Consider the following 26,854-nt stretch of genomic DNA (forward strand, 5'->3'; position numbering starts at 1 on the left):
CACTGTGACAACCTTCAGCTCAGATGATCAAGTCTCAGCATATACACATACCTGTTCCCATAGCTCCTTTTTCATATTCTCATCTTGAGCTTTATGTAAGACCTTGGGGTCAACCAAAGGCTCATCGGCTCTTTGCTTTTTCCACAACTTGGTGTTCAGATACCATGCTCCGTACCTCATCTTCACCCACTTTGGTTTATAAGGATTCTGTAGAAATAACATAATTCCCAATTTCATTAGTTTGTTTGGTTTGTCATTTCAATAAAGCTAAGATTTAGCTTATGAAAGCAGTATCATTTATTTTTAATCTATGGTTACTCCTTGCCAAAGTATTTTATGAAGTTTCAGTGTGCTTTGATTTACAAAGGTAACATGAAAAGTTCATGACTGAGAAAATAATGTGGTAGTTAAGAATGGCTTTTGGATTTAGACAAACCTGGGCTCAAATCCAGCCTTCCCCACTTAGTAGCTATGAGTCCATGGACAAGTTAGTTAAATGCTTCATTTGTAAAATAGAGATAATAGTATCTCTATAGGGTTGTTGGGAAGACTAAAGGAGAGAACTATGTGAAGCAGCTAGAACTCATGTAAGAATCACTTATTTCAGTGAAGGGTAATGACCTTCAACAATACTCAGTCAACCAAAATAAGAAGTTATCAGCCTCTCTGTGAGCCCAGCTCTATACTCAGCTTTGTAAATGGTACACTACTTTTGATCCAAATGCTATTCAACACCAGTCTCTTGCCTCTTTAGTTTTTAATTAAAAAAATATTTATGTATTTATTTATTTATTTGGCTGCACCATGTCTGAGTTGCGGCACGTGGGATCTTCATGGCCGCCGTGTGTGGGATCTGCAGTTGTGGCATGCGGGATCTTTTTAGTTGCAGCATGCGAACTCTTAGTTGCAGCGTACGGGATCTAGTTCCCTGACCAGGGATCGAACCCGGCCCCCTGCATTGGGAGCGTGAAGTCTCAACCACTGGACCACCAGGGAAGTCCCTCGCCTCTTTAATTGGAAGAGAGAAAGAGGGGGAGGAAGAGAGAAAGAGGGGGAGGAAGAGAGAAAGAGGGGGAGGAAGAGAGAAAGAGGGGGAGGAAGAGATGTCTTTCCTTTCTTTCTCCCATTCCTCAGGAGTGCATCTGCTGGTTCACAGCCTGATGCTGTGATGCAATACCCGCTCATTGTCTCATGAAAGGAGGTCTAACGCTTGTGTAGGACAAAGAAACATGAAACACAAAGACCCTGCTCCTCCGTCTTCTCACTCATATCTAAACTATGAGGTGGAACGTGTGGCCATTCTAGAGTCAAGCCAGAAACACCTGCCTGAAACAGAGATGATGGGACAGAGCAGAGGGGAGGGAAATCCCTTCTCAGAGCTGGGTTCAGCATTATGATCCCTCCAATCCAAGCAGACTGACCTCCTTGCTGTTTCTAGAGCACCTATCACACTGCTGCCTCAGTGCCTTTGCACTCACTGTTCCTTCTCCATGATGCTCTTCCCCAAGACACCCACAGGGCTCACTCTCTTACCTATTTCAGGTCATCTTTTCAGTTGTATCTTCCCTGACCACCCAATTCAAAAACTGTAACCCCGCACAACACTGCTTGTCTTCTTTCCCTGCCTCATTTTTCTGAACAGCACTTATCGCCGCTTGATATGCTGTATATTTTTCTGATTGTTTGTTGTCTCACCTCTGACCTTCTAAAATGTAAGCCTCTGAGCTTGTTCGCCGCTACATCCCCCTGGCATCTAGAACAATACTTAGGACACAACAGGTGCTCAATAAATATTTGTTGGGTTAAAGTCAGGTTTCTTAACTTCAGCGTTATTGACATTTTGAGCTGGATAATTCTTTGCTGAAGGTGGGGGTCGGTGGTGCTGTCCTATGCATTGTAAGATGTTGGGCAGCATTCCTGGTCTCCACCCACGAGATGCCAGTAGCATCTCCAAATTGTGACAACCAAAAACGTCATCTCCAACGTTGCCAAATATCCCTGGTGGGGTGTGGGGGTGGGGAAGGGGACAAAATTGTCCTGGCTGAGAACCACTGAATTAAAGGAAGGAGGGTAGGAGAGGAAAGAGAGGAAAACAGAAAGGAAGAGAGAGGAACGGAATCTACATACTGCTCCACTAAAGAACTTGAGCTCTGGAATACGTTAGGTGGCTGGGTACCTGGTGATCTTTCAAGATTCAGTACAAACATAATTTCTTCTGTGAAGTCTTAACTGTACCCACCCTCAGCCCATGCCTGGTGGAACTGGTTACTTCTTCCTACAACCCGGATGAACCATGACATCATTTCATTATAGTTAGTCATTTATCCATTGACCTCACTAGACCGTAAGCTCCTTAAATGCAGGAAACAGTCCTTCATTTGCTCCCAGCACTTTTCGGCACATAGTAACAGATGCTCAGAAGTGTTTGTTGAATTAATGTATAAATAAATGGATGAATGAATATACAGGGCCAAGAGAAACATGCTACAATAGAGGCAGAAACTGCTGTGAGAGACTAGAAGTAAGAATAAGTTAATGTCAACCGAAGGACCTGGAGAAAACTCCATGGAAATATTGGCATCTGACCTGTGTCTAAAGGAAGATGTAAGAGTGTAGACATGAGAAGAGGGGCACGTCAGGCAGAGAGAATACTGTGAGCAAAGGTAAGGTAGTCGAAAAGCTCAGAGTTTTAAAGAACATCAAAGAGCAGAGGATAACAGGCCTGAGAGTATGTGGAATAAGAAAATAAAGATGGAGATTCCATCCCCGGAATAGGGACCAGATTTATCCTTACACCTGCAACAACCAAAAAACGAAATATAGATATATATTGAATATATATATATATATATTTATTTATAAGACACTGGACATCAAATAGCAAAGGACAGTGATCCCTGAGAGGCAAAAAGTGAATAAGCCCCCAACTGCCCCAGTTCACTGTCTGCAGAGAGTTCCCAGGCCACAGAGCAGGAGAAGGAGCCCAGGAGGAACCTAGTGGACTTTCTGAGTTGAGAAGACAGAACTGAGAGTCCAGGAAGACCAAGGCAGCTAAAGTTTGCAGCCCAGAGTAACAGAAAGGAAAGAGCTGCACAGAGAGGGAACTACAGAGGTTTGCAGAGGGTCTCCATCTGTGTATGTCTGGGAGGAAACCACCTGAGGTCTGGGAAAGAACTAACCAAAAGGATTAGAGAGAACAGTGTCCTGCATGCACACAGGGCCAGGGCCAGGGCCTGTTCCCTCCTGGGAAACTCGAAGATTCACAGGATACTGGGTAGAATACACGAAGGGTCTTGCATCGGTAGTAGGGAGTTAGCCCTAGACTAAACATTATTTTGACCCTTCTCAACAGTTCTTAAAAGCAAGACCCAAAAGGATCAAACTTTTCCAGATACAAGAAACATGAAGACATATACACCAATGTGTATAATAATCACACTGCTCAAAACCAGTGACAAAGAGAAAGTATTAAAAGCAGCCAAGAAAAAACAGGTCCAGAAAAACAAAGATAAGGATGACATAAGATTTCTCTTCAGAAACAACACAACCAGGAGGACGGTGGAGCAACAGTTTTAAAGGACTAAAAACAAACAAACAAAAAACTTTGAACCTAGAATTCTATACCCACAAAAATATCTTTAAAAATGAAGGAAGAACAAGGATATCTTCAGACATAGAAAAGCTGGAAGAATTCATCACCCGCAGATCTACACTAGAACTATTAAAGGAAGTCCTTCAGGCAGAAGGAAAATGATACTCTGTGGAAATCTATTTGAACTTTTGCATAGTGATCCTCCATTGGCCAGTCAAAAGTTCGATTTTGGCAATAACCACCATGCTTTATAAAGCAGCATTTGTGCAATTATTTGTAAATACAGAGAATTGAGCAATTTCATTCAGCCCAGATTCAGAACAAGCAGTGGTTCAGGTCCCATGTGCCTGAACCACATGGATATAATTTGCCTGTCCAGCATCATTCTGCATTTTACCCTTTAGAAAGATGAGAGGAGAATGGAAAATTTTAAGTGCTGAATTAGTGATGGAATGCATAGTTTTCATAAACTTTATGCAACAGAGACAAAGACGGAAAACATCATGAATGTAAAAATAGGTCAGCTGATCATGTTCAATTATGAAAGGACAAAGCTGGTATGTCAAAAATATTGGAAATATAGTATCAAAGATTATGTGTAAAAGACAGAGGGAAATTATTATCTTCACTTCCAGAGAAACTAACTCTGTAATCTCCCCGCTTCCCACCCACACTTAGGCACGTAAATCTGTCGTTGGACTGGCACAATTTGACTTGTGTATATATATTTGCACTAAAACATTGTGTAGAAAAGTACTCAGGGGCCCATAGTACTTCCCTTTAGAACATAGCTTGTTTTTTCTCATCTCTGCTTCCTTGTTCTGTCTTCACAGGAAATTGGTGCTGGGAAACTGAGCGATTTGTTAATTATCAGGCAAGCATATGGTCAAGAATGATGGTCTGTGGTCGAAAAGACCGCCATAAAAATTCAAGAATTCTTTGGACATACACAGTGTTCACAACTGTTAACTGCAGCATCTTACTCTTGCAATAATAAACATTCACGTATATTTCTACTGACTATTAGAATTTCAACATGTAAAACACATAAAGAGATAGATTTCAACATATAAAACACACAAAGAGGTTGTCTCAACATATAAGACACATAAAGAGGGAAATAATGACTGTTCAGATATTAACAATAATGCTGAATGGCCTGCCTTGTTTGTATAACTGACTTTTTAAGATGTATTAAATATTCATTCATTTAACAAATGTTTATTTATTGTATTTTTTACAAATGTTAAACATCAAAAAAATTTCAAGAATTTTCCTGAAAAAGGTCAGTGCCTTCTGAAGTACCAGAAGTCAAGAACATTTAATACTTGAATACGATTTAATTTCCTTTGATTCTCAGTTCTTCCCCCTTTTTGCAGTTACCTGTGGTTTCTGAAGTCTCTGCTCATAGTGCAGTTTCTGGGAAAACTGTGGCTCCTGCAGGTTATTCAGCCCAATCCTTTTCTTTAGCTCCAGAGGAACCTGCCTGGGTCTCATTGTATGGAGCACATTATAGCTTGGTTTGCTCTGACAGTCAATGTCAAACTGTTTCAGGATGAACTCCTCATCAATGTTCAGGCCCCGCTGGAAGAATAGCACAGGGCATGAGTCAAGGACAAATGGTGAAATGCTCCTTCTTCCATCTTTAATCTACAGGAGGTATTCGACCATGGCCGGAGAAGAGAGAGGTAGTTTAAAGGAGAGGTAGAAAGTGCTCAGTCACCATTTGTAGGAGACAAGAAGTATTTGGGGTCTGGAGAGCTTCGTCAGTGCATTAAGAGACAACTTAGGACCCACAAGAAGCAGTGAGTCCTGAGGGAGATAGTGGTGCTGAGGAAAATTCAGTCTGTTTGATCAAAAGCAAACATCTCCAACACTTTATAGTAGTAACATCTTTAGAGGTATTTTCCAGACATGTCTAGAAATGTTAGTTTGTGCTCTGCCCACAGCCCCTTATACAGGAAGCTGCCCTGTTCGGGGCTCCTACTGAAGCCATGGGCTCCTTTTAGTCAGCCATGTTTTGAGCACAGAACAAACCCGCCTTCCGCCCCCCAGCCATAGCTGGCAGGAGTACAGATGGGCACATTAAGAGCCCCTAATCTGTAGACTGACCGTGGATCTATGATATGGCTGAAAGATAACTTAGATTTGAAGGATAGGAGAATATAGCACCCCAAAATATGCCTCTGGCTTAAGGCTTATTTTGAGCTGATGATTTTGAGAAACAGCAGACAACACAGGAAACGATCTAGAAACAGAGTAGAAGTCACCCTTTAAGTGAAATTTACATTTATTGAAAAAACTCCACTTGTAAGGCTGTCTCCCTCTCCATTCCAGGAAGAGAAGGAAGACTTTAAATCATAAGACAGACACTCTTAGCAAAGGAAAAGGCACCCACTTAAATTTGCATAATAAACCGTACTCTTGTTCTCCTATTTCTTCCTGGTCACCTCCCCATTACTGACTCCCCACACCTTTCTCTCTTTGTCTTTGGCGCAAGTTGGTATTTGAGCCTGAATTCTAAGCCACCTAGGAGAGTTAGTCATTTTTCCCTGGGTATCTCCCATGTATATATGAGGTATACTTGTTAATAAACTTCTGTTTGTTTTTCTCTTGTTAATCTGCCTTTAGTTATAGAGATCCCAGAGAGAACTTAGAAGAATAAAAGGAAAATTATTTTTTCCTGCTCTACAGGCTCAACACAATCTTACTTTGGAATATATAAGTTGGGGAATATAGAGAATGGGGTCATTAGCAACTGAAGCTGATGTCGGAGTGAAATTTATAGACGGGGTCATTAAATCGAGTCGGGGTATAAACTAGAGCAAGCAGAATCAATGAGGTAAAAAATAAATAAATAAACAACATGGAAGGAAAGTATAAACTAGTGCTATGGAGAAAATACCACAGGGTGATGTGATTGGGACCAAAGTAGTATGACAGTTATGGGACCTTGGTCATAAGGGACTGAAAACAAGGCTGGTTACCACAGCAGTTAAACAATTATCCTAGGGTTCCTTACACTTCCTGCCTCGAAAGAGGAATAGTCCCCAACAGGAGGAGTGGGAGAGGTGGAAGGGCTGGGACTCGGGCAATCCTATCTAGTCAGCTTGTAGACAAGCAGTGGTAGAGTGGGCATCACCTACCCTGTCCAGCATCCCTACTCCAGTCACACTCCGGAGAGCCTCCCTCCACCACTTTCAGTCCATCTGTCGCAAGTGGGCTGGACATGCCCACCTCTTGGCCTCAGGGTTGGACATGTGACCTAGACCAGTCAATGAGCATATTCCATCTCCTTACTCATAGTGGATAATTCAGGCACAGGTGTGACCCACGTTAGTCTGGTGAGAGTAAGCCCTGGATTTTTCCCTACAGGAAAAAGGTTGCTCTTTTCCCATGTTAGGTTGTTGCCTGGTGGGATATAAGCTTGGAAAATTTAGTGAATACTTTTGATATCTCTTAGGGAAAGACTACAGGAATATGAAGTCAGAAGAGAGTAGCTAAGTGATAGGGAGAGCACCTAAAAACATTTTAGCACCCAGATCCAGCTGTGCCTGAAGCTCTGAATACTTCTGGATGATTCCCTTTTCTCACTTAATCTAGTCTGAATTATATTACTTGCCAAAGAAATAGTCCAAAATAATATATTGACTAAAACTGACTCAAAAAATGGGGGGAGGGGGATTGAAAATTCTAGAGAGTCTGAAATTCAGGAAAAAGCATCGGGAATCTAGACATCTACTGGGACTCAGGGACAGAAATAGATAACTAAAAAGGTTCTTAGAAGGAGGGCAAGAAAAGAACTTGATAACTGAGTCAAAAGTCTCTTCATGTCAAATATTTTTCATTAACGACTGTAGTCAAGCATAGCTTTCCAAGTACTTACAGATAAATATAACTGAGAAAAATGAATTGAAAAAAGAGGGAAGGACAGAGAGAAAAGAAGGTCCTAACATTGAAATGAAAGATTAAAATATGAAACAATGGGGCGGGGAAAATGGGGAGATGCCCAAAGGGTACAAACTTCCAATTATAAGATGAGTAAGTTCTGGGGAATCTAATGTACAGCATAGTGACTCTAGTTAACAACGCTGTATCATATACTTGAAAGTTGCTAAGAGTAGATCTTACACGTTCTCACCTCACACACAGAGGTAATTACGTGAGGTGATGGATTTGTTAACTAACCAGATCATGGTAATCATTTTGCGATATATACATGTATCAAATGATAACATTGTATACCTTAAAATTACACAATGTTATATGTCAATTGTATCTCAATAAAGTTGGGTGCAGACAGCCACTTTAAAAAATATATGAGAGGGCAGAGAGCAGAAGCAAGAAGAACTACAATCCTGGAGCCTGTGGAACAAAAATCACATTCAGAGAAAGACAGACAAGATGAAAAGGCGGAGGGCTATATACCAGATGAAGGAACAAGATAAAACCCCAGAAAAACAACTAAATGAAGTGGAGATAGGGAACCATCCAGAAAAGAATTCAGAATAATGATAGTGAAGATGATCCAGCACCTCGGAAAAAGAATGGAGTCAAAGATCGAGAAGATGCAAGAAATGTTTAACAAAGACCTAGAAGAATTAAAGAACAAACAAACAGAGGTGAACAATACAATAACTGAAATGAAAACTACACTAGAAGGAATCAATAGCAGAATAACTGAGGAAGAAGAACGGATAAGTGACCTGGAAAACAGAATGGTGGAATTCACTGCCGCGGAACAGAATAAAGAAAAAAGAATGAAAAGAAATGAAGACAGCCTAAGAGAACTCTGCGACAACATTAAATGCAACAACATTCACATTATAGGGGTCCCAGAAGAAGAGAGACAGAAAGGACCAGAGAAAATATTTGAAGAGATTATAGTCGAAAACTTCCCTAACATGGGAAAGGAAATAGCCACCCAAGTCCAGGAAGCGCAGAGAGTCCCATACAGGAGAAACACAAGGAGAAACATGCCGAGACACACAGTAATCAAATTGGCAAAAATTGAAGACAAAGAAAAATTATTGAAAGCGGCAAGGGAAAATGACAAATAACATACAAGGGAACTCCATAAGATTAACAGCTGATTTCTCAGCAGAAACTCTACAAACCAGAAGGAAGTGGCATGATATACTTAAAGTGATGAAAGGGAAGAACCTACAACCAAGATTACTCTACCCGGCAAGGATCTCATTCAGATTCAATGGAGAAATCAAAAGTTTTACAGACAAGCAAAAGCTAAGAGAATTCAGCATCACCAAACCAGCTCTACAGCAAATGCTAAACGAACTTCTCTAAGTGGGAAACACAAAAGAAGTAAAGGACCTACAAAAACAAACCCAAAACAATTAAGAAAATGGTAACAGGAACACACATATCAATAATTATCTTAAACGTAAATGCATTAAATTCTCCAACCAAAAGACACAGGCTCGCTGAACGGACAGAAAAACAAGACCCATCTATATGCTGGCTACAAGAGACCCACTTCAACCTAGGGACACATACAGACTGAAAGTGAGGGGATGGCAAAAGATATTCCATGCAAATGGAAAAGAAAGCTGGAGTAGCAATACTCATAAAAGATAAAATGACTTTAAAATAAAGAATGTTACAAGACACAAGTAGAGACACTATATAATGATCAAGAGATCAATCCAAGAAGAAGATATAACAATTATAAATATATATGCACCCAACATAGAAGCACCTCAATACATAAGGAAACTGCTAACAGCTATAAAAGAGGAAATCGACAGTAACACAATAATAGTGGGGGACTTTAACACCTCACTTACATCAATGGACAGATCATCCAAACAGAAAATTAATAAGGAAACACAAAGTTTAAATGACACAACAGACCAGACAGATTTAATTGATATTTATAGGACATTCCATCCAAAAACAGCATATTACACTTTCTTCACCAGTGCGCACAGAACGTTCTCCAGGATAGATCAAATCTTGGGTCACAAATCAAGCCTCAGAAAATTTAAGAAAATTGAAATCATATCAAGCATCATTTCTGACCACAACACTATGAGATTAGAAATGAATTACAGGGAAAAAAACTTAAAAAACACAAACACATGGAGGCTAAACAATACATTACTAAATAACCAAGAGATCCCTGAAGAAATCAAAGAGGAAATAAAAAAATACCTAGAGACAAATGACAATGAAAACATGACGATCCAAAACCTATGGGATGCAGCAAAAGCAGTTCTAAGAGGGAAGTTTCTAGCTATACAAGCCTACCTCAAGAAACAAGAAAAATCTCAAATAAACAATCTAACCTTACACCTAAAGGAACTAGAGAAAGAAGAACAAACAAAACCCAAAGTTAGTAGAAGGAAAGAAATCATAAAGATCACAACAGAAATAAATGAAATAGAAACAAAGAAAACAATAGCAAGGATCAATAAAACTAAAGGCTGGTTCTTTGAGAAGATAAACAAAACCATTAGCCAGACTCATCAAGGAAAAGAGGGAAAGGACTCAAATCAATAAAATTAGAAATGAAAAAGGACAAGTTACAACGGACACCGCAGAAATACAAAGCATCCTAAGAGGCTATGACAAGCAACTCTATGCCAATAAAATGGACAACCTGGAAGAAATGGACAAATTCTTACAAAAGTATAACTTTCCAAGAATGAACCAGGAAGAAACAGAAATATGAACAGACCAATCACAATGAATGAAATTGAAACTGTGATTAAAAATCTTCCAACAAACAAAAGTCCAGGACCAGATGGCTTCACAGGTGAATTCTATCAAACATTTAGAGAAGAGCTAACACCCATCCTTCTCAAACTCTTCCAAAAAATTTCAGAGGAAGGAACACTCCCAAACTCACTCTATGAGGCCATCACCTCCCTAATACCAAAACCAGACAAAGGTACTACAAAAAAAGAAAATTACAGACCAATATCACTCATGAACATAGATGCAAAAATCCTCAACAAAATACTAGCAAATAGAATACAACAACACATTAAAAGGATCATACACCATGATCAAGTGGAATTTACCCCAAGGTTGCAAGGATTCTTCAATATGTGCAAATCAATCAATGTGATACACCATATTAACAAATTGAAGAAGAAAAACCATATGATCATCTCAATAGATGCAGAAAAAGCTTTTGACTAAATTCAACACCCATTTATGATAAAAGCTCTCCAGAAAGTGGGCATAGAGGGAACCCACCTCAACATAATAAAGGCCATATATGACAAACCCACAGCAAACATCATTCTCAATGGTGAAAAACTGAAAGCCTTTCCTCCAAGATCAGGAACAAGACAAGGACGTCCACTCTCACCACTCTTATTCAACATAGTTTTGGAAGTCATAGCCACAGCAATCAGAGAAGAAAGAGAAATAAAAGGAATCCAAATTGGAAAAGAAGAAGTAAAACTGTCACTGTTTGCAGATGACATGATACTATACATAAAGAATCCTAAAGATGCCACCAGAAAACTACTAGAGCTAATCAATGAATCTGGTAAAGTTGCAGGATACAAAATTAATGCACAGAAATCTCTTGCATTCCTATACACTACTGATGAAAAATCTGAAAGAGAAATTAAGGAAACACTCCCATTTACCCTTGCAACGAAAAGAATAAAATACCTAGGAATAAACCTACCAAGGGAGACAAAAACATGTATGCAGAAAACTATAAGCCACTGATGAAAGAAATTAAAGATGATTCAAACAGATGGAGAGATACACCATGTTCTTGGATTGGAAGAATAAATATTGTTAAAATGATTATACTGTCCAAAGCAATCTACAGAATCAGATTACCAATGGCATTTTTTACAGAACTAGAACAAAAAAATCTTAAAATTTGTATGGAGACACAAAAAAACCCGAATAACCAAAGAGGTCTTGAGGGAAAAAAACAGAGCTGGAGGAATCAGACTCCCTGAGTTCAGACTATACTACAAAGCTACAGTAATCAAGACAATATGGTAGTGGCACAAAAACAGAAATACAGATCAATGGAACAAGATAGAAACCCCGGAGTAAACCCATGCACCTATGGTCAACTAATCTATGACAAAGGAGGCAAGGGTATACAATGGAGAAAAGACAGTCTCTTCAATAAGTGGTGCTGGGAAAACTGGACAGCTACATGTAAAAGAATGAAATTAGCACACTCCCTACACCATACACAAAAATAAACTCAAAATAGATTAAAGACCTAAATGTAAGACCAGACACTATAAAACTCTTAGAGGAAAACATAGGAAGAACACTCTTTGACATAAATCACAGCAAGATCTTTTTTGATCCACCTCTTAGAGTAATGGAAATAAAAACAAAAGTAAACAAATGGGACCTAATGAAACTTAGAAGTTTTTGCACAGCAAAGGAAACCATAAACAAGACGAAAAGACAACCCTCAGAATGGGAGAAAATATTTGCAAACAAATCAACAGACAAAGGATTAATCTCCAAAATATATAAACAGCTCATGCAGCTCAATAACAAAAAAAAACAACCCAATCCAAAAATGGGCAGAAGACCTAAATAGACCTTTCTCCAAAGAAGACATACAGCTGGCCAAGAGGCACATGAAAAGCTGCTCAACATCACTAATTATTAGAGAAATGCAAATCAAAACTACAATGAGGTATCACCTCACACCAGTTAGAATGGGCATCATCAGAAAATCTACAAACAACAAATGCTGGAGAGGGTGTAGAAACAGGGAACCCTATTGCACTGTTGGTGGGAATGTAAATTGATACAGCCACTATGGAGAACAGTAGGGAGGTTCCTTCAAAAGCTAAAAACAGAATTACCATATGACCCAGCAATCCCACTCCTGGGCATATACCCAGAGAAAACCATAATTCAAAAAGACACATGCACCCCAATGTTCATTGCAGCACTATTTACAATGGCCAGGTCATGGAAGCAACCTAAATGCCCATCAACAGATAAATGGATAAAGAAGATGTGGTACATATATACAATAGAATATTACTCAACTGTAAAAAGTAACGAAATGGGTCATTTGTAGAGTCGTGGATGGATCTAGAGACTGTCATACAGAGTGAAGTAAGTCAGAAAAACAAATATCATATATTAACGCATATATGTGGAACCTAGAAAAATGAACCAGTTTGCAGGGCAGAAACTGAGACACCGATGTAGAGAACAAACATATGGACAGCAAGGGGGGAAAGCCGCGGGAGGTGGGGGGTGGTGTAATGAATTGGGAGATTGGGATTGACATGTATACACTGATGTGTATAAAATGGATGACTAATAAGAACCTGCTGTATAAAAAAATAAATAAAATTCAAAAAAAATGTATTGATAATGGCGCATTAATTTTTTCAAGTGTACCATACTAATTATTAACACAAGAGATGTTATTAATAGGAGGAACTGGGCATGAGAAATATGGGAAATTTCTTACTATTTCTGAAACTTTTCTGTAAATCTAAAACAATTCCAAAATAAAAAGCTAATTAAAAAAATTATAATAATAAAAAAATTTTAAAATTAAAAAAAAATATATGAAACAACAGCAATGTACTTATAAACAATAAACATTCAAACATTGGCTGTAAGCTTGCAAACTTTCCAGAAATTTCACCTACAAGAAACATTTCTATTTTAAACAGTGGGAGAGTCAAAAGATTCCTTTACGACTTTGCCTATTTGACTTAGATTATATCCAAACACTGTTTTTTAACAAAAGCAACTTTGAGCTCGACTTTTAAGTATTACCAGTAACTTACAAACTTAGTAGCCCAGCTGCAGAAGTCGCTAACTCCTTTGCGTACGTTTTCATGACGAAGTGGACCATCATTGCAGAGCAGATCTGATTCACTTGGCTTCTTTTCTTCATAAAGCCACTGGCCTGGATGTGACACAGGAGTCTTCTTGGGACTAAAGTTAATGAGATCATCAAAGAATCACAATATACAGCGCCATGAATCCAGGTGGATTTCATATAGTATCTTGGGGAGGAGCTCATAATGCAAGTATGTTTAACAGGCAGGCTCTTGCAAGCTGGTACAAATTCTATGTTAGTATTTTTCAAAGATCATATTCTCATTATCAATATCATAAAGACAAGTATATCATATTTATTTAGAACAATTAAAGCTGATATAGAATTTTATCACTGTAAGTTAATTTTTTAAAATTATGAGTACCATTTATTAAGACCTATTTCAGGTGAAAACACAAATTACAGTGCTTGGAATCTGTCAAGACTATCTTGACAAGTAGGAGATATCCTTGCCTTCTCTCTCCCTCAGCCCTAAACTCCAGCCTATTAGTAAATCTGGTAGATTTTAACTCTGTCTCCTTCTCTGGACTGTTGCAAAAGGCTCCTTGCTGGGGTCTCTGCATTTTCTCTTAAGGCCCTAACTGCTAATCCCTAATCCATTCCCAAAGTGTAAATCTTGTCTTATCAAATGCAGCTACCCTTCATCCTGGATTAAGCGTCTTCAATAGCTTCTTTTTAAAACTTGAGATATAACTCACACACCCTAATAGTTACCATTTCAAAGTATACAGTTGCTTTCATATATTTACAAAGTTGTGCAACCATCACCATTAATTCTGAAACATCTTCGTCACCCCCAAAAAGAAGGCCCATAAACATTAACAATCACTGTTCATCTCCCCACCCGCACCATTCTCTCTGCTCCTAAAAACCACTAATCTACTTTGTGTCTCTGTGGATTTGCCAATTCTGGGCATTTTATCTGAATGGAACCATATAGTATATGATCTTTTATGTCTGACTTCTTTCACTTAGCATAATGTTTTCAAGTTTCATACATGCTGTTGCATGTATCAGTAGTTTCTTCCTTTTTTATGGCTGAATAATATTCCATTGTATGGAGAGACCACACTTTGTTTATCCATCATCAGTTGGTTGATGGATATTTGAGTTGTTGCCACTCTGGCTATAATGAATAATGCTGCTATGGACATTCAGGTACAAGATTTTTGAGTTCAATAGCTTCTTGTTACTCCTCCAGTAAAGATCTAAGTCTAAACTCAGTTTTCAGGGCTCTTCATGGCCTGTTCCTTGCCTATCTCTCCAGATTCTTCTGTAACTACACACTCCCTCACTCTCTGAGCTCCAACCATAGTGGCCCCCTCTCAGTCCCATGAATTTATCATGCTCCCATCCAGCCACAGGGCCTTTGTACATGTTATTCTAACTGACTGCAATGCCAACTCTATTCCCTCATCCCCATTATGTCTCAACATACATGCCACTTCCTCAGGGAGGTATTCACACAGTCTGTCCCCAGAGCCCACATTTTATTCACAGCACCCTGTACCTTTTATTCATAGCACCTATATATTAATTCATCCATCCATCCATTCCACAAATATTTATTAGGCACCAACTATGTGCCAGGCACCATTCTAGGCATTTGGATTCAGCTGTAAATAAAGTTAAGACCCTGTCCTCCCAGAGCTTACAATTGAGTAGGGAGAGACAGATAGGAAAGAGCTAAACAAATATATACCAGGTGATTATAAGTGGTATAAAGAAAAATAAAACAGGGCAGGAGGGATGGAGAGTGATGACAGGGGGCTCTTATTTATACAGAAAAGTTCTCTCAAAGTGATCTTTGAGCAGAGACCCAAAAGAAGAAAGGGATTAAACCATGTAGATATCAAACAATGCAGACACCAGGCAGAAAAGAAAAGCATGTGCAAAGGCCCTGAGGTTGGTGCTAAGCATGTATGAGGTACACAAAGAGGTCAATGCGACTGGAGAGGAGTATGTAAAGGATATAATAGTAGAGGATGAGGCCTGAAGAGATAATGGGAACCTGATCATAAGGAACTTGAGAGGCAACTGTAAGGACTATGGACTTTACTCTGAATAAGTAGGCAACTGGAGAATTTTGAGCACAGGACTGATATTGTATGACTTAAGTTTTTTACAGAATCACTTTAGCTATTGTGCAGCAAATAGACTGGGGCAGAGGATGGGGACTGGGTGGAGGCCATGAGACCAGTTAGTAAACTATTCCAATAATCCAGGCAAGAGATGATGGTATCTTGGAATAGCCTGACAGTAGTAGAACAGGTGAGATTCTAGGTATATTTCAAAGGTAAAGGCGTTAGGATTTTTCGGCAGATTGCAACCACTGTTTCAAAAGCCACTGGAAGAATGGAGTTACTATTTACTGATCTGGAGAAGACAGAAGCGGGTGCAGGTTTGGGGAAGAAATCAAGAGTTCAGTTAGGACTTGTCGAGTCTGAGATGCCAATTATACACTCAAAGGCAAATGTTAAACATCCATACATAGACGGCCTGAATGAGGTGACTTAGATTGCATAACATGTAGAAAAGAAGATGTCAGAGACTGATGCACTTCAAGGTTAAAAAGAAGGTGAGGAAGGACGAGCAAAAGACTGGGGAGAGGACCATGACGCAGGAGGAGAGCCAAGAAAGAGGATGTACCAGAGACAAAATGAAAAAGTGTTTCGAGAAAGATGATATCAATTGTGTCAGCTGCTACAGTTACATCAAGTGGTGATCACTGAGAACTGATTAGGTAACATAGAGGCCATTGGTGACCTTGACCCAAGGGAGATCCAGTGGAGTGCTGATTGCTGAGTTCAAGAAAGAATGAAAGAGGAAGTGAGTATGGACACCTCTTTCAAGGAGTTCTGCTCTAAAGGAAAGAAGAGACTATATAGTTAAAGAAAGTTGTTTTAAAGATGGGAGATATTACCTCACGTGGGAGGCTGCTAACGGCTCCCAAAGAGATCAGGTGCTGATCTTTGCAACCTCTAAAGGTTACTTTATGTGGAAAAAGAGTCTTTACAGATATGATTAAACTAAGGAGTTTGCGATGGGGAGATTATCCTGGATTATCTGGGTGGGCCCTAAACGCCATCACAGTGCCTTATAGGAGAGAGGTAGAGGAAGATTTGACACACACACAGAGGAGAAGGTGATGTGAAGACGGGGCAGGGAGAGATTTGAAGATGCTGCCCTTCGAAGAATGGAGTGATATGGCCACAAGCCAAGGAAGGCTGGCAGCCTACAGAAACTGAAAGAGGCAAGGAATAGATTCTTCCCTAGAGCCTCTGGAAGGACACGTACCTGCGGATACTTTGATTTCAGCACAGTAATTCTGATTTCTGACTTCAGGCCTTCAGAACTGCAAGATAATAAATTTCTATTGTTTTAAGCCACAAAGTTTGTGTTACTTTGTGTAGCAGCCATAGGAAACTGAGAATACACTGACAAAAAAAGCCCTCGCCATTATATAATTATACATTCATTCTGTGATATGACAATTTATTAACACATTAATTTTGTTCATTTTCTCTATACTTTACCTTCTCCCCTCTTACGTAGATAACCCATTAGCTTGAAATTTCTTGCCCTGGAGATTTTTACAGGGTTGACCAAGAAAACTGCCTAAGTGAAAGACACATCTTATATTGTGTAGAAACCCAAGCTCACTGAAGTAATTATGTAGGCGTTGAGATGGGATGGGGAGAGTGGGGTGGATGCATAGAGTGTGACAGAAACAGCAAAGGGTTGAGAAAAGAAAGAGTCCCCAAAACCAGAAAGAAATTAAATATCAATTTAATTGCCTCTGCAATTGCTAGAGGCCTATCCCACTTTCTTACACTACAAAAAATGACCACGACTGAATGTTTGCTATTCAGTGGGATGAGGGCTTGGTGTCAGATATAAATAGAAATAAAAGAAAAGTCATATTTCATAAACATATAGCTTTGTGAACAAAGACTCGATGCCCTTGATATTTACTGCTTTCTTCCACACCAGTCTGCAATCACCACGAAGATGGGGTCCTAACTTGTTTACCACTGTGTCCTCAGAACCTAGCACTGACCATGACCCATAGTAGGTGCTTGATAAGTACTGTTGATCTTTTTGCATAAATAGAATGAGCTAGTGGTCCCTGAGGGTCAAGAATTCAAAGATGCTCACAGGGCCACACTGACCCACACTGTTGGAGTCTCCAAGGGGACCCCCTACTTACAACACTCCTCCCTCTTCCCCACCCACATTCTAAGCACTGAAAAATAATACAAAGAGCAAAGACGAAAGCCAAAATGTCCCCTTTATCACTGGCGGTAGCCATGTTCGAGCACTTGGGTTCAGGTCCAAGAGGACTTGCTAACTGAAATCCAGAAATGGGCAGACTGTCCCATCCGGGCAGCAGCGGCATGGACCAGGGTGGGGCTCCCCTCAAGAAGGAAGGAAGAGAGGAGAACTCGTGCTTCCATGGGCCATCTTGCTTTCCAGTAGAAGGGCAGAGCTGAGACGAGTGTGCCCAGTTGTTCTCCCCAGACTGACCAGGGGTACACTAAGAGGCCAGAACAGTGGGGCTCCTGTCACCTCATGTCCCCCACTAACCAACATGTATAATTAATCAGTGGATTCTCTCTCACTCCACTTCCATGTAGCTAACTCGTATGACTAGCAAAGCTCTCCGTGGCCCCTTCCACACACCCTGGCCGTGGTCCTGGGTCCTATGTAAGTGGCCTGGGTGCTGTGGCTGGGCTGCCCTCTAGTTCACCCATACGCTTCAGTGCCTGCCAGTGATCTCATCAATTTCAACGGTCAAATGCATATCCCAAATCTGTTTGTGTCAAGTATACTTATCATGGCATTTACATTTTAAATTAAATAATATGTGAATGGGGAAAACAAAAGTGTGATATGAAAGAGAGCGGTTTCTATGAAAATTAAGCTTAGTGCTTTGGAAAGGTTCAATGAAGGTGGCATTACTGGTGTAGTTTATGCAAAAAAGATGACTGGGAAACTCCAAGCAGCAGACCCGTACTCCAAAAAAAGGCTTTATATTAAAAGACTAGCAAGTGAATGTACAGTTATGTTTTAGGGTAAAGCAAAATGTGTCAAGTACTAAAGTATCATCTTCTACAATTCCCTATGTTAGCCTCTTGGTTGGCTGGTTTGGTTGGTTGGTTATTCAACCAACTACTGGTCTCAGTCCTGTTGAATAAAAGGGCTTCTGCCACAGATAATGCAGAAAGCCATTGTGGGCTAATCAAAGTCAATCAGGTTTTCTGCAGTTTTCTTCTTCTCCGACAGCTGTCCTAGAGTCACGCAGATACACCCGTACTCGCTCCATAGCTGGCTAATTCACATCCGTTTATGAAGTAAACACTCTTCAGAGCGGGACCCGAGGCTCCCTTCCCTCCTCCTCAGGAACTTAGTTACTTTTGCTTCTCTTAATTATTCTCAAGATTCTTAATTATTCCTAAAATATTCTAAAGATGAGAAGCTTTGAGAAGGTAACTACAGATAGTCACTGACTTATGATGGTTCGACTTACAATTTTTCTACTTCATGATGGAGTAAAAGCAAGCAACATTCATTCACTAGAAAATGCACTTTGAATTTTGAATTTGGATCTTTTCCTGGGCCGGTGATATGCAGTGATGATACTGTCTCGTGATGCTGGGCTGCGAACCACAGCTCCCCGTCAGCCACGTGATCACAAGGGCAAACAGCCGATACACTTACAACCATCCTGTACCCACACAACCATCCTGTTTCTCACCTTCAGTGCTGTATTCAGTTAATGACATAAGATATTCGACACTTTATTATACAATAAGCTTTGTGTTAGATGATTTTGCCCAACTGTAGACTAATGTAAGTGTTCTGAGCACGTTTAAGGTAGGCTAGGCTACGCTATGATGTCTGGTAGGTTAAATGTATTAAATGCATCTTTGACTTATGGTATTTTCCATTTACCATGGTTCATGGAGACATAAGCCCACCGTAAGTCAAGGAAGATCTGTACTAGAACGTTTCATCATGGGACAGGAATGAGCGAGAGGTTAAGAACGATACTTACTGCCCCAGGAAGACTTGAGTAGAACGTTTTTTTAAAAGTTTTGTGGGTTCCTTCATTCTTTTCCGGATGCCCTGACAATAACCCCGTGTGTCCTCCAGCTTCCTGTCAGGACCCAGCACTTCCAGCACCTTTAATAAGAGTTACAAACAGACAACAACTTTAGAGGAAAGAAAGATGAGCTGAAAAGGGTGCCCCTTGATTCTAAAACAGAATGGACCTAGTCATCCCTTTCCTTTTCCTTTCCAGTTGGTCAATTCTGTTCATCAATTCCAGTGTAAATACAGCGCTGGGTGCTGCAGGTAAACGTCCATCACCTAGACATTAGCTATGTGGCCTTTTTACTGAAGTTCCATCTCCTCTAGGTGGAACAGTTCCTCTGGACCCACCCGGACCCCACTGCCCCACAGAAAAAAAGTGTCTCTAGAGGATTTCTGTTTATTTGACTGCCCACCATCCATTCTTCCTCCTATGAGTAACAGTCTCTAGACTTCTCTTTGGAGAATCACGTCTCTCTCCACTCTCAGTCCTTGTGATCTGAATTGTCCTGACCACTCATCACTCTGCAGGCTGACCGTGTTAATCAGGCCCACAGTGACTGGCTTACGAATGGGTACAAGACCCACGTGAGACCTAGGGAAATTTGGTCATGGAATTTTGCTGGAACCGTGCAAAAAGAGGTGGTGTTTTTCTGGGTAAAATTTACATCTAGAGCTGCTGGTGGCCATCATAGCACCACAAGAAGAGATCCTGCTTCAGAAGGAAGCCAACACATCTGTTTGAGGAGGTCAGACATGGGAATAAGAGCCACTGTCCCATGTGCCCTCTAAGGAGGTGTTCAAACAATCTCTTTGTCACGGACTCAGAGCTCTGGCCCGCAGGAGGCAGTGAAGGAAAGCCCAGGGGCCAAATCATTGATTAGAAATTCCAGTTGTCCTTTCTACAGACTTCCCTGACACTAATCACTTACTCATTCATTCATCCATTATCCATAAATATTTATTGAGTGTCTACCATATGCCAGGTATTGGTGGTACACAGTGAAAGACACAGATAAAATCCCTGCCCTTGAAAAGCCCTGCCCTTGTAGAGCTTTTATTCCAGTGAGAAGCCCAGTGCTGACAACTGCTAGGACGGAAATAGATCATGGTAAGGCACAGAGGATGAGAGGGAGGGGAGTGTCTTTTTATGTAGGCCTCTCCAGTGAGGAGATAATTGAGGAAAGAGCTGAAGCAAGTGAAGGAGTGAGGCCGGCAGACATCCGGGGGCAAGTGCTCCAGACAAAGGAACAGAGACCTAAACTGGACATGCTTGTTCACGTTTGCTGAGCAGCCAGGAGGCCAGAGTGGCTGCAGCAGACTGAGGAGGGCAGAGGAGTAGGCGGTGAGGCTGGAGAGGGAGCAGGGCAGGAATGGGATGGAGCACAGAACACGCAGGACCTTCCAGACCATGGCAAGGACTTCACTCTGAATGAGAAGCTTTGAGCAGAGCCTCAAAAGTTTACCTTCTCAACAACTGTCATGCTTGCTGACATAGGGAACAGACTGCAGGGGGTAAGGGGGTAGCGGGGTCGCAGGCACTGTTAGTTCCCTGTCCAATATCCATCCTGCCCCCTTTCCTTAAATCTAATAGAATTTTGTCCTGGATTTTGTTCAGGACTGCAATACCCACCCAAGAAATTCAATTTTCTAGACTCCCTAGCAGCTAAGAGTGGTCAGATGAATGAGATGTTTACTGGGAAGGCTACTATTTGCCTAATTAAAAGAGTCAGCTGGCGTGCAACTTTTAAACTCTGCCCCTTCCCCTTCTTGTCTGAAAGACAGACTCGATGCCTGGAGGTGTGGAAGCCATTTTGAGCTATAAGGACAAGAGACGTATGCGAAGGACATTAGACCTGCAACTTAAAAGAAGCCTGGGACAGAGGTGACATATCGCAGCTGCTGCCCAGCCCTAGTCTTGGCAATCTGGTGAAATTGCCCATGACATTTCAGGTGCGCAGGTGCCTTTCTAGCCATCCGTTAATAATTCTCACGGACACCTCCCAAGACCAGGCTAACGTGACAGAAGCAAGACTGGACAATTCCTCCACTCTATTCTCCCCCTAAAAAGTCACAAGCAAAGTAGACTGGTAGAGCTTCAGGGGTAAGCAAGTCGGACACTTCCGGTTTGCTGGGCCTTTGTACGTTGGATGGCCTCATAGGAAGCACAGAGAGCGGCGGGTATGTTGCTGCCACTTGCACATCTTAGAAGGCTGCTCCAAACCCCAGGAGAACTGCCCCCCTGGGGACACATTCATCACCCTCTCCCCCTGGAGGGAACTCCCCAGGCATCTAAGGAGCAATATTCCCCGGGTGGTCACCTCTGCGGGCATGTCTTCCTCCAGGTCCGGGTAGGGAGCCGAGGGGTGCGGGGTCGGATGGGCCTCAACGTCCGCCAGGAAGTCCTTCCGCGCCTGGCGGGCCGGCGAGAGCGTGGAACACAGGGCTGCTTCCCTAGGCAGCATGTCCTTCTGGCTCCTCTTCGGGGCAGGTCGGGGAGCTCTGTGATAAATCTGGGGGAGAAAGCCCTCCTCAGGGCCCCGAGTGATCACACCTCCGCAAGGCGGGCAGCCTCTCCGGAAGTCATCCAGTCCCGTTCTCACAAACCTCCACCGCCGGCTGTTCAGTGACGTGGGGCGTGGCGACCTGCGCCCGTGCTTTGTGAAGCACTTGGACGGCAGATCTTCTCTGTACCTGCGAGACAACGTGCCGGTGTTATGGACCACAAGGACCACAAGGGTGGGAGAAGGAGGTTGTGAGCAGGCTGGTCTCCACCTGTTTCAGGAGGAGAGGTGGGGGAAGGGAGGGTCACGTGGCGAAGTCTGAGTTAATCATAGTCCTGGTTCATGGCACGTTATCGCTGGTCTGTGCAAGGCCCCTCTCCTGTTTTCTTTATTCTACGTTATTCCCATAGCCCACCGTCATTGCCCTCCCCTGCACAAGCAAAACCACTCTTAACAGATTTGGAATGTACCCGTTGTTTGCAGACATCCTTATAAGACCTGTGTATCCTTCATGTACGTAAATGGTACTATTCTGTGACTTGCTTACCAAGCAGGATACCACGAAGGCTCATCCGTGTCACTATGTGTAAATGTAATCCATTATTACATTTGGTGGTGCTGTCACCACCATCCAGCTATCCAGTCTCTTTGTGAAGAATACTCACAAGTTGTGACCCCTCTTGGGACTCTTTCTTATCCTTTAAAGGGACACAGTGCAGTGGGAAGAACTTGGACACAGTGACACCTCGCCCCTAGCTAGCTGCATGACCTTCGCCCTTCATTTAATCTTTGTGGACCTCGATTTCTCCTCTAAACTCAGGGGGTCAAGGGTTGCAAACTGGTTGTTCATGGACTGTATCAGGCCCACAGACCTGTCATTTGATCCCATTTGTGTTTTAATAAGAATCATAAGAGTTCACATGTATTGAGAACTTTCTATATAACACGTGTTGTTCTAAGTGCTTTACATGAATTAACTTATTTTAATCTCATAACACTCCTATGAAGTAGGTACTAATATTATTCCCATTTACAGATAAGGAAATTGAGGCACAAAGAAGTTGAAAACCAAACACTTGTCAAAGTTCCCACAGCTGATAAGGGGGAGAGCTGAAATTTTAATACAGGTAGTGTGCCTCTGGAGAAAGGTGTTTAACCACTATGCCAGAGCTTCTGACATATAAAAAAGTTCACACAAATAATCTGGAACAGAAATTAGGAGCTCTGGGGACACTGGGTCCACCTATCCATGGAGCCATTATTGGTATAAGGGCTGCCATCTTTTAGACAAGTCCTATGCTCTCTTATTCACAGTCTCTACCACTCCCTACTGCCTCATATGCAGCCTGCTTCACTCTGTTTCTTGACCCATCAGACCCCTGTTTGCACTGAGTAGTTAGGGCATGAAGCTAAGATGGAAGAGACAGATGGACAAATAGGAAGGAAAATGGGACGTGGATAATCTAATATATCCAGCCATGGCCAAAGTCAGGACTTGCAACCTGAGCAGCTTAATGGCAGGTCTCTCATTATCCTAATACATCACACAAGCACTTCATAAAATCAAATCTGATAACCAATATTTTTACTTAAGGACAGTCATACCACTTAAAATGGGGAAAGTGTGGCAGCTAGCTCAAACCTCATAGAATGTTAGAGCTGGCAGAAACTTTGAAAGAAATCTAGTTCACCTTCCTCACTTTTCAATGAGGATACTGAGTTCCAAAGAGGTGAATAAGGCAACCAATCTGGCTGGAGGGCTTCCCATGACACCACTTTACCTCTCATAGCTGATAAGCTTACCACTCTGCATTCTGTTAAGTTCATGAAAAATTTTGCTTGACCCAGAAAATAAAACATTTTTTCTAAACGTTTACTATTTCACAGTCACTATATGATACTTGGATATTTACACGTTTAAGAATTGCAAAAGAGTGTCAGGCATTTATCCTAAAGAAATGAAAACTTATGTTCACACAAAAACCTGTACGCAAATGTTCATAGCAGCTTTATATGTAATAGCTAAAAGCTAGAAACGACCTGAATGTCTTTCAGCACATGAATGGATAAGCCATGGTACGTCCATGCCACGAAATACAACTCAGCAGTAAAAATGAACTAATTTGATGCACACAATATCTTGGATGGATCTCAAGGGCTTTCGCTGAATGAAAAAGAGCCAATCTCAAAAGTTTTATACTTTTAATAAAGGTATTATTCTATTTATCTAACATCCTCAAAAGAACAAAATTATAGAAATGGAGGCCAAATTAGTGGTTGACAAGGGTTGTGGGTGGGAAAATGAATGATAATAAAGGGATAGCATGAAGTGGTTCCCTTGTGGTGAGGAAAGTTTTGTATCTTGATGTATACATATGACAACATTTTACTGAACCACACACACACACACACACACACACACACAAGTGACAACTGGTGAAATTCAAGTAAAGTCTACCGTCTAATTCATATACTGCACCAGTGCTGATTTCCTGCTTTGGTAATGTACTATCATTATGCAAGATGTTACTACTGGAAGCATCTGGAGGAAGGGTATATGGGGCCTCTGCACTATATCTGCAACTTCTTGTGAGTCTATAATTATTTCAAAGCAAATAGTTTGAAAATGGGGGTGGGGAGAGATTCTCAAAGAGTTCATAATTGCTAACATGTATACAGTGCATGTATGTGGCAGTAACTGCTTCACAGGTGCTATGTCAGTAAATCCTCACAACAATCCTATAAAGCTGATTCCTTTTATTGTCCCCATTTTACAGGTAGGAAAACTGAGTCCAGAAACAGCAACTAAGTTGCCTAAGGTCACCAGTCAAACAAGAGGAAAACTGGCCTTCAACTCCAGCCTTTCTGATTCTAGACTTTGTAATCTTAACCATCACATCGTGCTGCCTACAAGAGAGCCGAATTCCATTCTCATAAGCAGCTCGAGGAATCAGCAAAGGCAGAAAGCCTCAGCTTCCTGTCCTGCGGCAGTGACAGAGGTAGGAGACAGATGGGCCCCTGGGCTGGACAGCTGGTGTCTGTCACGTGGAGTAAAATTGAAGCTTTGTTCTCCCCCAGACGCTCCAAGGACAAAGCTAGTGGCAGAAGCTGAGCTCTGCTGAAGTAAAGAGATAAGATGACCACTCCTGAGGTCAGGAAAACTTCCCTTTCTGCACATGCGCAGGAAGGCTCCTTGGGGGTCAAAAAGGGAGGGGGCGCCACCCCATAGTAAGTGTGGACATGCACCCACAGGCCTCTGCGGTGGGATCCATCTTAGCAAAATATTGCACACGCATGTTGGGGAGCATCCTAGGACCAGTCAGGTGTGAAGGAAGAAGCAAGATAATTGGCCAGATGTAAACAAAGACCTGGAAGGACTGTCCTATAGAAGGGATTTAAATCACCTCTTCACTGCTTTTCTCAATCAGGAGGCCAGCACTCCTCTCCGGTTGTGTACTTCCGCCTAGTTTCTGACTTACTGTCTCCTCCTCATTAAGAGAGGACGCCCATACCCGTTCTCCCTGGGTGTTTATTTCTGCCTAGCTCCTGACTTAAATAAACTGTTTCAGTGTGTGCTCTCCCATACATTGTGCTGTGTCTCTAATAATAAACGCTGTACCTGTTTTTACAGTTTTTGCCTCCTTGAAACATTCTTGTTTTCAGTGGGGGTAAGAGCCAGGGGAACTTTGCTTCTAGCCTCTAGCCCCTGGTGTCTAGGATTCCTGGTTTTCATCCAGGCTACCCAGGTTCAATTCCTGGGCAGGGAACTAAGATCTCTCTTCAGGACAGCTGACTGCTGTCTCTCCGAGATCAACACATTCAAAACAGCAGCAGACCACCCCAGTACCCGAGGTACTCTCCAAACACGGGCTCAGCTTGGCCACAGTTACCAGCTGGGTGGCCAAGGCTCCAGGTGCTGTCTAACCCGGAGAAGGGCAGGTCGCAGGCTAAACCAGTCTCCGCAGAGGACTCTATGGCCATCAGTTTCCCATCTGGAATGGGTATATTCATCTACATCCTCTGGGGGACTCTGAGAATAACCAAAAAAAAAAAAAAAAAAGGTGTCCTTGGCGTTGAGGAACGTCGCACGCTGGTTATGGTCTATTTTTGCGGGGGACCATGAGGAGGTAAGGGAGTTGGGTCCTCCGCCGCCCCCGGCCATCCCCCGCCCCCAGCCGCAGCAAGCAGGGGGCGCAGGCTCCCCCCACGCTCCACCCGCGCGCGTGCGCGCGCTTACCAGGGCCTGCAGTCCGTGCCCACCGACACCCGGGCCCGCGCCGCGGGTGCGAACAGCCGCTTGCGGTCAGCCGTGTTTCCCCGGCTGCCCACCCGGCTTCCGGTGGTGTGTTTCCCCCGCCTCTCGGGTCGCTAGGAGACCCGCGGAGCTGTGCACTGCGCAGACTCGCTCAGGGCGCCCCCCTGCTGCTGGCGGGGAACACGCGTCCGCGGGGCGTCCCTGCGTTCCCCAACCCTCGCCTCACCAGAACCTTCTCCAACGCCCCGAGGCGTGGACCGTGGCAGGGGAAGCGCGAAGGATCAGGTTCTTGGTTTAATTATGTTTTAATCTGTTCGGAAGGCGTGTTCGTGTTTATTTTGTTCACCACCGTTTCAAAAAATGTGTTGAAAAGGAAGAAAGCAGCTGGAGAGAGAGCAAGAGAAGGAGTGGAAAGGGGGCGAAAGGGATAGACTGATTTCTAGTGGTGGGAAGGCCTTTTAGCACGGAATGCTTTTCTGGAGGTCTTGGAACTCCGTGAATCTCACCGCCTCAGTAAATCGGGGGCTGCGCACTGGTATCTAGCTAGTCACCAGCTGGTTTCCAGAGTCCCTCCCAGC

At 42.2% G+C, this 26,854-nt stretch overlaps 1 protein-coding gene across 3 annotated transcripts in view; it reads right to left on the minus strand.

The window, feature by feature from the left end:
• FAM47E (family with sequence similarity 47 member E) overlaps positions 1-26,384 on the minus strand; it is a 33,590-nt gene extending 7,206 nt beyond the window's left edge. For 2 of the 3 annotated variants that reach the window (XM_060012332.1, XM_060012331.1), the window contains exons 1-6: positions 26,259-26,384; positions 21,839-22,030; positions 19,483-19,610; positions 13,369-13,519; positions 4,976-5,176; positions 52-207 (exon numbers count right to left, since the gene is read on the minus strand). In XM_060012332.1, the coding sequence (XP_059868315.1) occupies positions 52-207; positions 4,976-5,176; positions 13,369-13,519; positions 19,483-19,610; positions 21,839-21,982 (780 nt within the window). In that variant the 5' untranslated portion in view covers positions 21,983-22,030; positions 26,259-26,384. The remainder of the gene's footprint in view (positions 1-51; positions 208-4,975; positions 5,177-13,368; positions 13,520-19,482; positions 19,611-21,838; positions 22,031-26,258) is intronic. The other variant, XM_060012333.1, reaches the window with a different exon arrangement.
• Positions 26,385-26,854: the final 470 nt, after the last annotated feature.

This window comes from Delphinus delphis, chromosome 5 (assembly GCF_949987515.2).
Source record: "Delphinus delphis chromosome 5, mDelDel1.2, whole genome shotgun sequence".
Taxonomy (NCBI): domain Eukaryota; kingdom Metazoa; phylum Chordata; class Mammalia; order Artiodactyla; family Delphinidae; genus Delphinus; species Delphinus delphis.